The 15,435-nt window shown below is 41.9% G+C and overlaps 1 protein-coding gene across 1 annotated transcript; it reads right to left on the minus strand.

The window, feature by feature from the left end:
- Positions 1–5,603: 5,603 nt before the first annotated feature.
- LOC147465983 (uncharacterized) lies at positions 5,604–13,226 on the minus strand. The gene is made up of 4 exons (XM_086513207.1): positions 12,699–13,226; positions 12,448–12,519; positions 10,518–10,589; positions 5,604–5,932 (listed from the first exon to the last, which is right to left on the minus strand). Exons 1-4 carry the CDS (start codon positions 12,828–12,830, stop codon positions 5,813–5,815), a joined length of 396 nt encoding a protein of 131 aa, XP_086369333.1. The 5' UTR covers positions 12,831–13,226; the 3' UTR covers positions 5,604–5,812.
- Between the last annotated feature and the right edge of the window lie 2,209 nt (positions 13,227–15,435).

Genomic DNA, 15,435 nt, shown 5'->3' on the forward strand with positions numbered 1-15,435 from the left:
TCATATACATGAGAATAAGAAGCTCCTCACTACTACTTTCTAAGGCTTCTCCATTTACATAATGTGTTCTCTCTCTCTCTCTCTCTCTCTCTCTCTCTCTCTCTCTCTCTCTCTCTCTCTCTTCCCCTCTCCCCCGCACACGCACACGCACTGAATTCGCACACTCACAATTGGTATCAAAGTGCATAGTCATCGTGGCGAGCACGACACCTTTGAGGCAATAGCTCACTCGCTCTCGGCAGTGGAGAGATCAAGAAAGCTTGGAAGATTTGTGAGAATGCAATGGGAGCTTGTGAGCTCAGTTGAGAGTGATGTATGCTCTTGTGGAAGCTCAAAAAGCAGTGTGGAAGATTGTGTGTAAGTGAAGGTGTTGTCCTAAAAAATGTGTGCACATCAGCACTATTTTTAGATTCGTTTTTCTCCTTATAGAATGCAGATCTGAGAATTTTGGCTTTCGAATCCATCCGTTTTGACGTGGTCGACAACTTTGCAAAAGAAACTTTTTGCAAAGTCCTCACCGTTTTACTGATATTCAGCTCAGACTGACTGTATACAAAAATTGCAGGTTTTTTGTGTTCGCATAGTGTGCGAGTTTGATGCACTTTTGGAAGCACGACAGATGCCCGAAGTTAGGTGCATAAATTTTGAGCTCAAGATGAAATTTCAACTTGTGTAGAGCTTCTGGTTTAAGATTTTTTTGATAGATTTGGACAAAGAGTCACGGAGGCGTTTACACACCATCGAAGCGGTCTCTTGAGAGACCGCTTACACACCATCGAAGCGGTCTCTTGAGAGACACGGTTTTTAGAGCACACTGGTGGAGTTTCTTTCACAGGTTTTCACAAGATACTTTGGCAGTGATTTTGTGCTTGGATTCATAGTCTTTGCCAATGGTTTGCATATGGTGATGGAGCATGGTTGATGCCCATTGTACATGCATTTTGGTGAACACTTTCAAGTGCCGTGAGCTCTCTTGAGAGTATTGTTTTCGCATTGATCAAGTTTTTGGATTGCAACTCTTTTGGCGTTTGCTTATGCACAGTCACTCCGTTAATGTACATTGAGTGTGGATTGCCATTGTATGTGAAAATGTGGAGCCATTTTGGCATTTCTACTCATTGGCATTGAGTAGCGTTATGGTTTATCGTAGAGATTGTATTTGAGTTTTTACTCAGCTTTCAGGGAACACTCTGTGGGATTTTTCCCGGAATTTCTCACCATGGTTTATACGTATTCGCAGTTCACTCTCTGATGGTTTAGTGGTCGAGTTGACTCCCACTCGGACAGTTATGTGCAGTTTTTTGGCTTGTGATTTTCATTGAATTTTGGCTCATTTTGCAAAGGAAACTCTGTCCTTTTTTCCCTGTCTTCTCACCATAAAAGTTTCCAATGTTATGCCATCTTGTACAATGGACGATATATTCCCACTTTGATAGTGATCAAGTGTTTACTTTCATTTTGATAGGTTTTGTTAGCTTGGACACAGGTTGGTGTTCTTGTACCCACTTTCGCATGAGGTAGGATTTTCGTATGCTTGTGTGGCTACAGATGCAATCACCTATGCTTGCATGCTAAGATTGGCAAAAGCCCTTGGTTGTTTTCAACAAAGCAATGACATCTCTCCAAATGCAATCACCTATGTTTTTGTTTTGGAGGCGTGTGGCATTGCCTTGATGTCTAGAATGTCTTCTCATCAAGTGCATTGATTGTGGGATATGCCCAACAAGGACATAGCCAGCTCTAGCTTGCTCTAGCGGGATGTGCCAAACATCAGCGGGACAAGGAAGCTCTACACTATTATGAGTTGATGCAAAGTGAGCACATCTCTCTATATGAAGTGAGCGCATCTCTTTAGATGCAATTACCTATCCTTGCATCTTAAAGGCATGTTGCACTTTGGAAGATGCTTTGATGTCCAGGATGTCATCTCTTGTGCATTGATTTTGCAGGATATGTTCAACAAGGACAGGGCCAAGAAGCTCTAGCTCGTTGTAACGAGATGTGCCAAACATCGGCGGAGCAACAAAGCTCTAGACAATTTTGAGTTGTTGCGAAGCAAGCACATCTCTTTATATGAAGCGATTTCATCTCTGTAGATGCAATCACCTATCCATACATCTTGAAGGCATGTGGCAATTTGGAAGACATTTTGATGTCCAAGATGTCGTCTCTTCAAGTGCATTGAAATGTCAAACAAGGACAAGGCCAAGAAGCTCTAGCTGGCTCTAGTGAGGTGTGTTGAACATCAACGGGGCTCGGGGGATTCACTCTACATACAAAACAGGACGCCACTTGCGAGCGGACAACTTTGATTAAACCCCTATATACCACTCATATTAGGGAATATGACCCCCCTTTCTACGCTTATATGAAAATCAATGAAGAAAACTACCATACCCTTATCTTACATATAAAATTTAGGTCTCACATAATCTAATTGAGTAAAACTAGTCAAGGAGTGTGTAGCATAGTGATTGGCAATGTACTAAGGAACCACTTATGTTGATAACTAGATGTGCCCTCAATGTGTCTTAGTTTGACTTTCAAACTATGTGCACGATCAGCTTGCACTATGGCTACTCGTCCAATTTTGACCCATCCAAATCTAGTGTAAATCAACCCTTAACCTGCTCCAAATAAGTCCTTATCTATGACCAGCTTGATGCAAAATTTGATGTGTGACTTGATAAATTTTTTTCCCCAAATTCATCCAAGTTCTAGTTCACATCGATGATCAATTGTTACAAGTAATCAACTCGGGTTAGGTCCCCCCCCCCCCCCCCAAATATGATACCCCCTCCCTTATTTTTAGGTTTGGGAGATAAATTATTGGGGGCCTGTTTCTAACTTATACGCTTATGTAAATTTTTAAAAAAACCCCTCCCACTGCAGTTACGTGGTGCGATAAGTTTTCCATGGTGAATCCCCCGGGCAACGGGGCAAGGAAGCTTCATACTATTTTCAGCTGATGCAAAGCGAGCATATCTCTCTATATGAAGCGAGCGCATCTCTGTAGATGCAATTACCTATGCTTTCGTCTTGAAGGCATGTCACAATTTGGAAGATGTTGAGATTGGCAAAAGCCCTAGGCTGTTTTTAGCATATGCAAAGTGACAGCATCTCAAGCAAGTAGGCTTCAACTGACCATGTTCGCATTTTTTGAGACAAGCAAGTTGTGAACATGTGCACATGTTTTAAGACAGATGTAAGCTCTAGTTACTTGTAGTGCTCTCAATTGAACATGTCTGTGTGTGTGTTTATGTCCCCTATTGAAATTCATTGATTGTGGAATTTTGTCTCTTCAAGTGCATTGATTGCGGGATATGCCCAACAGATGCAAGCGACAGGATCTCAAGCAAGTAGGCTTGCTTTCAATTGAACATGTGTGCATGTTTTGAAACAAGCAAGCTATGAACATGTGCACATGTATTGAGACGGATGTAAGCTCTAGCTACATGTAGTGTTCTCAATTGAACATGTATGGGTGTTTATGTTGCCTATTGAAATGCGCCGATTGTGGAATTTTGTCTCTTCAAGTGCATTGATTGCAGAAATATACCCAACAAGGACAGGTCCAATAAGCTCTACGTGGTTCTACCGAACACCTACGGGGTAAGAAAGCTCTATACTAATTCCGGTTGCTGGGAAGTGAGCACATCTCTCTATATGAAGCGAGAGTGCATCTCTATAGATACAAACACATGCTCGAAGCAAGTAGGCTTGCTTCCAATTGAACATGAGTGCTATAGGAAATAAGTTGTGCTTGGCTTGGCGTGGGACGACATGTATGCCAAATATGGTGTTCTTCAAAAATCAGAAAAAGTACTTGAGGATCTTCTTGTATGGTATGTCGCCTCTTGAAACGTACTGATTACAGGATGTGCCAAACATCGACGGAGCCAACAAGCTTTAGACTATTTTTAGATTATGCAAAGCGAGCACATCCCTCTATATGAAGCAAACGCATTTCTCTAGATGCAATCACCTATGCTTGCATCTTGAAGGCATGTTGCAATTTGGAAAATGCTGAGATGGGCAAAATCCCTGGGTTGTTTTGAAAAGATGCAAAGTGAGGGTATCTCTCCGTTTGATGGGCATCAACACAAACCTCAGTTGTTCTCCATCCCAATATGACTTACATCCACCCATACCATGCTCACAAAACCAGGAAAGAGGTTGTGCTTGGCATTGCCTGGGACAACATGTATACCAAATATGATGTTCTTCAGAAAGCACAAAAGGTTGCTTGAGGAGCTTCTTGTACGGAATGTCGCCTCTTGAAACACACTGATTGTTGGATGGCATAGTCTATTTTTACCTTATGCAAAGCAAGCACATCTCTCTATATGATGTGAGTGCATCTTTGTAGATGCAATCACCCATGCTTGCAGCTTGAAGGCATGTGGGAATTTGGAGGATACTAAGATGGGCAAAAGGCTTGGGCTATTTTCAATAGATGCAAAGCAAGGGCACATCTCTAGTTGCAACCACCTATGCTTTCATCTTGAAGGCATGTGGCATTGTATTGATGTTTGGAATGTTCTCTTCAAGTTCATCAGTTGCAGGATATGCCCAACAGGGACAAGGCCAAGAAGCTCTAGCTGGTTGTTTCCAGCATGTGAAACGAGAATATTTCTCTTGATGTAATCACGTATGCTTGCATCTTGAAAACATGTGGCACTACGTAGGAACACCAATCACATATTAGAGAAGTTGTACTCTTGAGAAAGCACAAAAAGTGTTTGAGCATCTTTTTGTCCGCAATATCGTCTCTTAAATGCATTGATTGTTGAATATGCTCAACACAAAATGCTTTAGGCTGTTTCCAGCGAATGCAAAGCGAGGGCATTTTTCTAGATGCAATCACTTATGTTTGCATCTTGAAGTCATGTGATACTTTGCGTAATTGGGAGCTCTCTCGCTCGACAGATCATTGGCTGATTTTTTCATCTAATCCGTAGTAAACAAGTCGTGTGTATAGTTGAAAATGATGAGCTTCATACATCAATTTTAATGTTGTTCCCAAACATAAAAAGGGAACAACATCTAAAAGTGAACATATTTCAAATGATCCATATCATCCCTTTATTTAAATTCTAACCCTTCTCATGGTTCTTTTGCGAGGTACACGGCTCAAGATTGACGCATCACAATTGTAACATACTAGAGATGGTACCAATCAAGAAACAAGAAAACTTGCTTCAATGAAAGGTATCAAACTCTCTCTCTCTCTCTCTCTCTCTCTCTCTCTCTCCATTTTCTTCTCCAAGAATATATACTCTTGTTGAATCTTCAAATGACACAACAACACTTACACAAATGAAATGAATGCACACAATAGTGCGAGATTGAATCAAATAATTAATACAATCTAAAAGCTAAGGACATATTGGACACATCAAAATTGGAACATGAAGATCATGACATTTGTAAACATAAGACCATGTCCACTTAAGGTAATAGGATTTGTCAAAAGCAGAGCACAAGGTCTCTCTCTCTCTCTCTCTCTCTCTCTCTCTCTCCCCCCCCTCGCACCCCCCCCACCCACCACCAACACACAAAAAAAAAAAAAAGCTTTTCTCTTCTAGGTTCTTGTTTGGTCTTACCCTTAGATTCACTTGAATTCGATACAAATGTGGCTAACAAAACAATATCATATGTTTAACTATTTCAATTTTTTGGTAGAATTATCTATTAACTTACATTACAGTTGATGAGTGTGGCGTGTATGGTTTTTCAAAAATGAGTCTACGTTACAAATTAGTGTATGTGGACTAGATCTAGGTGTTAGAATGTTTTCGAGGATGGGGTTTTAGAAGGCTCTAGTTAGCTTTGAGAGGGGCACTATGCATAGGCCTTTCTTTTGAAGAGCTCCCATTTCTTGATCACTTGGTGTTGCGCTTGTGTTAATGCCACCTTCATGCTTGAAACTCTGCAAAAGTTCACAAAATAACATTGTCATTCCTTCTTGTTCTAATTCACATAAAAGCACTCGACCAAAGTGCACACAAGCAACTCAACTCAATTGAAACTTGTCGCATCTTGTTTAAAGATATGAATCACATCTCATTTTGATTCATCCCATTTAACCTTAAAGTGAAGAGATTGGAGCCTTGTATAGGGGGATTCCACTATATGAAGATGTTATGTAACACGTGTGTTCAAGGCGTAATTTAAAAATTTCACGAATATAACACACTTTTTTTCTAATCCTGCCTATGTATGGCTAGTACCAAGTGCTCGGAAAAAACATTTTTCCAAAAACTTGACAAACCTACATATGTGAAACTACAAATGTAAAATGACAAAATTTGAAGGTTTTTACACCGAATTACACTAATTTCTTCAAAATTTTGTAGGTTTTCTCGCCTTCAAATATAAAATTTAGAGGTAAATTTCAAAATTTGTAGGTGGGATTACACTAAACCTAGGTTTTTTTCGAGCACTGGCTCAGCCTAGTACCCCCTACATGCTATGCTTACATATTTGTTAGTGGCAGCCGGAAGTGCCTATGACTCCCATTCAATGTGCAGCTTGGTGTTTTACATCACAGCATGCAAACTCTACGTGTCAAACTTATATCTCTTCTACGTCATTATTGATTACAGTACATGAAAGGGAAGAGAAATGTCCGCTTGGCAAAGAGTTCATAAACAGGTGTCTAGTTTTCCCTCTACTAAATCAGTCAAAGAAACTTTAAAACAGGTGTCTAGTTTTCCCTCTACTAAATCAGTCAGGTGAAACCGTGAAGGTTCAACGTTCTCATTCTATTCTTGAGAATAGAATGAGAGGCGTCGTCAAGTCATCTAGGATCGAGAAACAAAAAGATCCATTGATAAATTTAACAAAAGAAGATCAAATAATTATTCACAATCTAAGGCTACGACAAGGATGTCCCTCCATTTTGCACCATGGAAAATTTCAAGACGTCCCCCCTGTGGCTTTGGGTTGAAGTTTAGAAAATGAGAGAGAGAAACAGAGATCAAAATTTTTCAATATTTCAAATTATTAGATAGGTGGCAATATTTGTCTCCTTCTCACTATCTTGTGCGCACGCACGATACGAGAGGATTGAAACAAAATCTCGCAAGATTCCACATAATAAAAAGTGAAGTTAGGGTAAAGGGGCCAATAAAAAACCGGCCCCTTGTAATGGGACCTTGGACTCTCCAAATTTAAAATTGTAAAGGTCCAACATTGGGACACAAGTGGCCTTGTGGCGAGGTGGCTAGCTCAGCTCAACTTTAAATCGTTGCCGTTGAATCTCGGTTCAAGCCTTGTCGGCTACCATGTCTCATAATACCCCCCTTGTGTAGCTTTCCACTCACGTCCATTTTTGTTACACAGAAAATCTTCGACGTTGTTGCGCGTCGTCGTCGAAGCACTGTTTGTGGGCGAGATTTTTACTGTAGGTAGGCGTTGATGAGCTCTTTCAATTGCGCCCATTCAACCTGAAAACAGTGGAGTATGCTGGCAGCAATTTGCAGTGCCCCTAGGGTGGCCTTAAGTTGGGGGTTTTACCCTAGAGCTAGATAGACTTTTAGGGGCATTCGTTATTTAAAGAGAATCTTTGTAGATGCCCCGTTTATGTTGAAAAATGAAAAGGCAAGGCTTGCCAGGTGTGGCGCTACGAGCTGGGCGAGAGAAGTGGTCGGCATCAAAGGCCTTACTTGAAAACAGAGGTCACAAGCTTGATTTTGCATCCCGAGTTTACTTTTTATGTCGAGATCTATTATTTTAAGTTTAAGTTTATGGAAAAGCACATCGATTTCAAGAAAGTGCACGCGGGCGTGATGGTTGAGGTCCCAGACTCTCAAGCTAGCGATGAGGGTTCAATCCCAGCTGGGGAAGCGAGGGCATGCTGAGATTAGGGCCCCGTGGCTGGTAAAAACTAAATTCGAGATCCTGAGATTAGTTTTGAAACATCTAAACTCGGGATCCCGAGTTTAATTTCAGTAGATCGATGGTCCAAATAGATCTTTCACTTGGGACCATTGATCCCATGGGGGAGGTCACGCGACTGGGCATGGGGGAGACTAGCTACATTTGAGGAGTTTCATAGTACTGTGGGCGTTGCCTTTGAGCTACAAGCACCTCGGAAGGAAGCTACCGAGCAGATCTGGCCCTATTTATGTTCCTCCCTCACAAACGCGAGGGGTCCTCCCTCCACGGGGAGAGGAGAAAAGACTATCAACTTTGTTGCTTCTCCTGTCGACGGACTTGCCCTCTGAGTGATAAATGGAGACAGGTCGGCAGTGATGAGTGGGAGGAGGCACCGAGGCTTGGCTCCCCTTTTCAACCCGCATGGTGGTGGTTCAGGGGTTGTTTGCTGCTTCTATCTAATCTAACTATAATAATGGAGAGAGAGGTTCGTGGAACGTGCCACGTGGTTGATGGAGGAAAAATTAGCTATTGTAAATTTAAAAGAACGTTATCGAACCGTCGTCGTCAATGTGAGAAGGCCCTTGTAAGAGAAGGCCTCAATGCAAGTAACACTCTCTATCTACGCAGTTGTTCCAGGCTAATTACACATCTCGGTAGAAGGGCGTGCAAGGGATGCAAATTTGGAGCGTAGATGTGGCTGAAGGTCAGTCGAACAGGAGGTACAAAATTTGCCGCTTCTTGATAGAAGACCAGAGTCCTCTCTCCCTATCTCTACTCTTGATGTCATCGAGGATCTCATAGTGTGTGTTGAGGCTCTGTGTTGGGTGCAATTGGCGTCTCTCTCTCTCTCTCTCTCTCTCTCTCATCATGAAGTCTTACTGAGTGTTGAGGCTCTGTGTTGGGTTATTGCCGCAATCTCTCTCTCTCTCTCTCTCTCTCTCTCTCTCTCTCTCAGGATGTTGCTGCAGGTTTACAACGGTGCATTTATGAACTAAAGGTTGCAGGTGTAAGGTGGCAGGATAGAGGAGTGCTAAGAAACCCCGTCTCTCTCTCTCTCTCTCTCTCCCCTTCCTTAAGTTTTTGAGTGACATGTCACAGAGCGAGGCTTTTAGAGTCGCAGTGTTGAGACTCTCACTAAAGATGGTCTCGAAGCAGTACAAACTTGCTAGCCCACTTATGAGATATGGTGCCTGCATGTAAAATCGCAACCATCAACGAAAGATAGAGAGAGATAGACATAGAGGGAGAGAGAGAGTGAACGCAACCTTGGTACGGTAATGTGACAATGCAACTGCTACCAAAGAAAGTTGATGGGTTCGGAGTTTGGAGGGAGGAAAATTTTGTAGTGAAGTCCTAGAGTCTAAGACGTAGCCCTGCAAACGTGCAAGGTCAGCATCATAGAGGCCCTAGATTCAACCAAGGAAGGACATGGACGCATCTTGGTCAATGGGCATTGACACGTACATGAGCGTCTTCTTTCAACCAATCACTTCACGAGTGTTCCATGAAAAATTCACTGATCAATGGCTGGTTGGACCCGATGTGCTCAAGTTCGCCGAGCAGCCATGGTATATTCCATAGTATCAGTTGATGGCCGCTACCTGGTCGCACGACTAAATGTGCTAGGACTATCTGATAGGGAGTTGGCATGGACCGTCCGTAGGACGGATTATACACTAGTAGTTACAAATGTGTAAATGAAGGGGCATGTTCTCTTGTTTGCTTGTGTCCACGGGTGATAAGTGGCATCATATATCTTGTATTTCTTATATTGTTGTCTATTATGAGCACTATCTACTTTGTGTGAGAGGGTTCGTTGTGGTGGAAACCTTTCTGGTCATGCTCGATCTTATGTGATTGATGTACTAGGTGTTTGGTTTCCATGTAAAAAGCTTGGCTCTATGGACTCATAAGTGGATGGAACAAGATGCCCTAATTTTGTGTGAGCAGGGCTATGTATAATTTTGTCTTTTGATATATTATCACTCAGAGTGTGAGTATTGCTATTTAAAAAAAAGATTTCAATCACTCACAGTATAAGGTAGGTCCAATCACTATTGAGATTATCAAATTTAAAATTATAAAATTTCAAATGTCCGCCTAACTCTCTTCTCCTCTAAGGGTTCTTCACAAAGCCAAAAATATTCAAGTTGACAAGGGGAATTGGTATGGAGACTCTAGGAGTACACCTCCAGAAACATGAGTGTATCACGTGAGTTCAACAAAAGGGTTATTTTATTGAATGTTTTAAAGATAATTCAAAATTGTATATAGAAAACAAAATTATAATTGCATTTGAAGGAAACACGTGTAAGTAATAGAGATCATTTTACCTCATAATTAATTATTTTAAGTACTAAAATTGATATAATAACTTTTGATGCACATAATGTAGATAATTTTATATAGTTGAACCCTTGCTCGCATAAAGATTGACTTGCAGTGGTGTGGAGTTTCTTAAATTGTCAAGCGCCAAAAATGTGCCATTTTTTCAATGTGTGTGTGTGTGTGTGTGTGTGTGTGTGTACATGCATATGCACACGTACATGTGTATAAGTATGTGTGTGTGTGTGTGTGTGTGTGTGTGTGTGTGTGTGAGAGAGAGAGAGAGAGAGAGAGAGAGAGAGAGATACCTTAATTTGTGTTTCCAAATCTTGGACATACTCAAATACAAGTTGAAGGAGCTCATCCTTTTCAGCTTGCACCTACACAAAGGATCATGATTTTGTTGGTAATGGAACATAGCAAATGGTGTGTGCTTGTCGGTGTATGCTATGCAAAGGTGCAGACAAAATGGGCACAGAACATCACCACAATGTGCATTGTGATGTGTCGCTTCAAAAACTCGAGTTTTGGTTCAACTATGGGAAATACCTTATATCATGTGCATTCAAAGGGCATTTAAAGAAAAAACACACTTACATGTTTTCCCGTAATAAAAAACCAATTTTGTGAATATGAACTTGTAAATTTTTCAAATTTTGGCCCAATAAAATACCCCTTGGTTTGAAGTGCACTTCCATTTTTAGAGGTGTACACCCCAAGGTTCAAGTGTAATTCCACCTAATAAATTACAAAACTTATCTCTAGATGAAATTTTTTAAGGGTAAAGGACACTACAAATATACAAATATTTAAGTGCAAAGCATGACTATTGTCTACTAGCTACTAGCTAGCTACTGGGTTGTAGCATATTATATTCAATTCAACGTGAGATTCGTACGGATTCACTTCATTCACCTTCTTGAATCTTGAGGATTTCCTTCTCTTTCAAAAGAGAAGAGGGGATTCGAACCTACGCCATGAAGACAAACGTCTCCAGCTACACCGCCATAACCACTCACACGAGGTTGCCGAGTTGTTCCCTAATGCAACTCTAGAAAAGAAAAAAGATTACTTTGCTTCTCTGCACGCGTGCTCACTCTCTGCACGCATTGTGTTGGCATGCTCGTCGCTCGTCCGCATGTGTGTACTCTGCCTATTGCACCGCCCGGAACCTGCTTGCATGGTCTCCGCCCCCTCTTCGGGCTCCTGCTTCCACAGCCTTCGCACCCCACTCCCGCATCAGCTAAGATTCCATTGTTTTATAGAATTTACTCCAGCTGGTACCCCCTACTGTCAAAGGGAAGTGCATTGCCTCGTTGCATATTTTCGAGATAGTTGGAGATAACGAGCACTTTCCTATGACTACGTGACACTTGAGCGTTGATTGCCAGTAGAGAAAACTACAACTTATCAAATTTGCTTCTTTGCTTTCTGTGTTCTATCAATTTGATTGCTTGCGCATCATTCTCTCTCTTTAAACAATTCTCTCTTTTTCTCAGAGCAATGTCTATGCACATGCGTGTGACTAGTTTCTTTTATAAATATATTAAAGGCGCAGGATTGCATGGATGTCTATTTATGATTGCTTCTCGTTGAAATGGTTGGCTTAAGCCTTCATCAGCCAGTTTATAAAAGTCCTATTCTGAGGAGGGTAGGCCTAGCCATTTTGAAACAACTCCCTGCAATTTTGTTAACGCAGTTGTAAATAAATGCTTTAAATACGTTCCTAATGGCTTCAACTAAATAAAAGGCTTTCATAATAGCTCTAAAAAAATAAATAAAAGGTTTTCCTAAAATTCCAAAGGCTTGAAAGCGTTAAAGAAAGTCAAGACAAAAAACACAATCGTATAAGGTGCATTGGACCGTGTCTATTTACATCATGCACACAAAAAGTCTTGACTTTCTACCTCCATGTCTTTTCCATTTTCTAAACTCACCCTTCAGTTATGCATTGGAGATGTTTTGAAAGGATTTTTATTTTTTCGAAATTGGGGAGACTTAATAGTGTGAAGGTGTGGAGTGAATGCTCTCATATCCCCCAATTGGTAATGTGAATTTGCCTGTTGAAAATCTAAATCCCAATTGTAATTCCATTGGATCTTAATTACGAAGGTCCAAAATTGACCATTTTGGTTATAAATCTCAACAAACACCCTACATTTTGGCATAAGTCCCCATTGTTTAAGCAGCTTGGAATGTGATGAAATGCAATGATGGAAAGTGTAGGGAGATTAGTACTTGAGAACCAAGGGGTAGGAGTTGCTTCAGAATGGACCACCTCAAGGCCAAGGGATCATCCACTTGGTCCACCTATTAATACAGCACAAACCGCAGAAAATTAGAGTGAGAGAGAGCGAGAAAACAGAAGAAGAAGAGATGTTTTAACGTTGTAGGAAAAATCCCAAAGGGACCTCGAACATCTATCCATCCAATGGGTCTTGAACTCAAGACCCGATACTGAAGGAGAGAGATAGAGAGAGAGAGCTTACTGATTTGGTTTTTTTGGAATCAGGTTGCAATTGAGCAGCAGCATCATCAAAGGCAGAACACGCAGGTCGTTTTGCGAGAAGCACTTTACTTGTTATATTGCTTTGCTGCCGCAAGCCGTCAGCCATTATCATCACTCCACCCGGGTAATGAGAGAGAGAGAGAGAGGTAGCTATGCGCAGTACTAACTGATCAAGCACGCGGCGACAGGGAGAGACAGGGAGAAAGGCTGTGCAGCGCCGCAGTTAATTCCGAATCTGGGGAGGGGGAGAGAGAGAGAGAGAGAGAGAGAGAGAGAGAGAGAGAGTATGTATGTATGTATGGGCATGGTGGGCTCTTTATAAGAGTGAGCGCCGGCTTCTTGGAGAAGTGGGCGATGTGTGTGTGTGTGAGAGAGACAGCGTGTTAGCGCGCGCGCCAACGCTGGGGCGGGAAGGACGATGATGGCCACGATTCTCACTTCATCTCTCTCTCCCCCCCGTTCATGATGATCAGTAGTTGCCCACCTTCTCCCGTTCATGCTCAGAATTTTGTTATCGGTGTGGAGGCCTATGTCTTTGCTCGTTCGCCACGTAGCCAGCTCAGGTGCCCTACCTACTTCAGCCAAGAAGTGTGCCATCCACTCCCCCTTCAGCCTTCTCCCTTTGCTTTTCAATCTGGATTCTGGATATGCAATGCACGACAGACACCCTTCACCTCTTCGCTTCACACGCACATCTTTATTAAAAATACATACATGCACATAGGTCTTGAGCTCAAAACCTCATTCTAGAGTAAACTGCTCACAAATTGCCCACACCCTACTCTTTCAAAGAACAAGCAGTTGGAAGAAGTAGGAGGTCATAATTTCGTTTTGTCCTTCTAATGACTAAATATCACAAATATTACAAGTCAATGTATTTGCTGAAGTATATAACAATGTAGGGTGTTTGATGAGGAATATTGGTAGAATTTCTATTTACAAGTTTTTATGTGGGTCAAAACATTTTCCACCACACTTTTGCAAACACTCTCTGTATGTCTATTCAATTTCGGAAGGATTTGTTTAGCTGGCAGATGCTCGTGTTGAAAAGGAGAGATTTGACAAGTAGAGAGAGAGAGAGAGAGAGAGAGAGAGAGAGAGAGAGAGAGAGAACACGAGGCAATGCATTGGAAGCCTAATTGGATGCAGGTCAAAAATCTCTCTCTCCTTTCTCATTCCTCTGCAAGGGATGCTCGGGGTGCATCAAGAGTTGAGGAGGAGATGCTACTTCTCTCTCTCTCTCTCTCTCTCTCTCTCTCTCTTTGCCCCCCCCCCCCCCAACGAAGGGGGATGGGATGTGGGGAGGTGGTCACCTAAAGACTCCAACAGGTTACGCTCGATCATTACACCTTGGAATCAGGGAGACAGGAGGAGGATTTCGCATTGGGATCATCACGTGTTTGTGCACCCTATAAGGAGCCCCATCACACCTTGGAATCAGGGAGACAGGAGGAGGATTTCGCATTGGGATCATCACGTGTTTGTGCACCCTATAAGGAGCACAGTCAGAGCCTGCCACACAGCTCCTCACACACACCATCTCTCTCTTCTCTCTCTCTCTCTCTCTCTACCTCCACCATCGCACTCATTCACTCTCTCTTGCCTTTGGATATGCTAGCTTGGATTCGCTAGTAGCAATGCATTATGCCTAAGAGCAAAAGATGCTCATCATGCCCTTGCCTGGGTACCTTAATGGTCTAAGGAGAAATGTGAGGCAAGGAGAGGGAGAGAGAGATTTATCGCATGCGCATGTGCTAGTACCGACAGAGGGAGCGAAGGAATTGGTTGCATGCCTCATCAATCTCTCACATCCACCTTGCTGCCATACTAAAAATCTCTCTCTCTCTTTGTGTGCACGTGTCAACTCCCTTATACCCCTCAAAGTGCCCCAACATCTGCCGAGATTCCATCTAAATAAATGCTTTCAAAGTTAAATAGACATACTCCTTTTCCCTAGAGAACTTAGACAAGCCCTACTGATCACAAATTCATGAAAACTTTGACTTTCATTAGACGAAAAAGTGTAATGGAAATGACCTATGAACTTTGAGAATAGCGGAATTAAGAGAATTAGAGAGAACATTTTTATGAGACATTTTGAGAGCGTAGAGAGTGAACTTAATTGAGGGTAGCAACATAATCATAGTACTTAGTTAACTTGGCATGAACAATACTTTTGCAAGAGAGAGAGTTTAGAGAACATGACAACAATTGAGGACCGGATTTATGTGGAGCCGGCCCCCCCTCCAATAGGCATTTGTATTATAGATTCTCCCATCAAGAGAGACTTGGTACAATACAATCTTTGTGTTCCTTGTGACGTAGGTGATGCAATGAAGATGGAAAGCTTCATGCATCACAAGCATAACATAAACTTTGCAAAAAGCATTAACTATCCCAAGCCTTAGTCCCAACTCCCAAGGCCTCAAATACCTTCGAAGGTGGAGAGAGCTAGCGGGGAATGAGTGTAGGGAAGAGGAAGAATAAACATTCATAGGAGAAAGAAATAGTTACTAACTTATCATCACTCTTCTTGCTAGCATATATAATAGCATAGTAATGAAGATGGAGAAGATGACAAGCTTAAGCATTGAAGCATGGCTCTTGGTTGGATTTGCATTCTATAGCAGAGTGGTGGTGTAGGCTCTTAACTTCTCTACTAGCTTGGAGAAGGAGATGGAGCTCTTGCACTTTGGACTTCACACAATAAGTGTGTG

The sequence above is a fragment of the Adiantum capillus-veneris genome, chromosome 1 (genome assembly GCF_014529385.1).
Source record: "Adiantum capillus-veneris isolate H3 chromosome 1, ASM1452938v2, whole genome shotgun sequence".
In the NCBI taxonomy this organism is placed as follows: domain Eukaryota; kingdom Viridiplantae; phylum Streptophyta; class Polypodiopsida; order Polypodiales; family Pteridaceae; genus Adiantum; species Adiantum capillus-veneris.

What these genes read in the sequence shown, in the direction of transcription:
- LOC147465983 (XM_086513207.1), bottom strand. Translation starts at nt 12,830, where the DNA reads ATGATAATGGCTGACGGCTTGCGGCAGCAAAGCAATATAACAAGTAAA. An exon ending in TCCTACCCCTTGGTTCTCAA is followed by an intron (nt 10,590 to 12,447) that starts GTACTAATCTCC and finishes TCCTTTGTGTAG; the next exon opens with GTGCAAGCTGAAAAGGATGA. An exon ending in ATTTGGAAACACAAATTAAG is followed by an intron (nt 5,933 to 10,517) that starts GTATCTCTCTCT and finishes GAACTTTTGCAG; the next exon opens with AGTTTCAAGCATGAAGGTGG.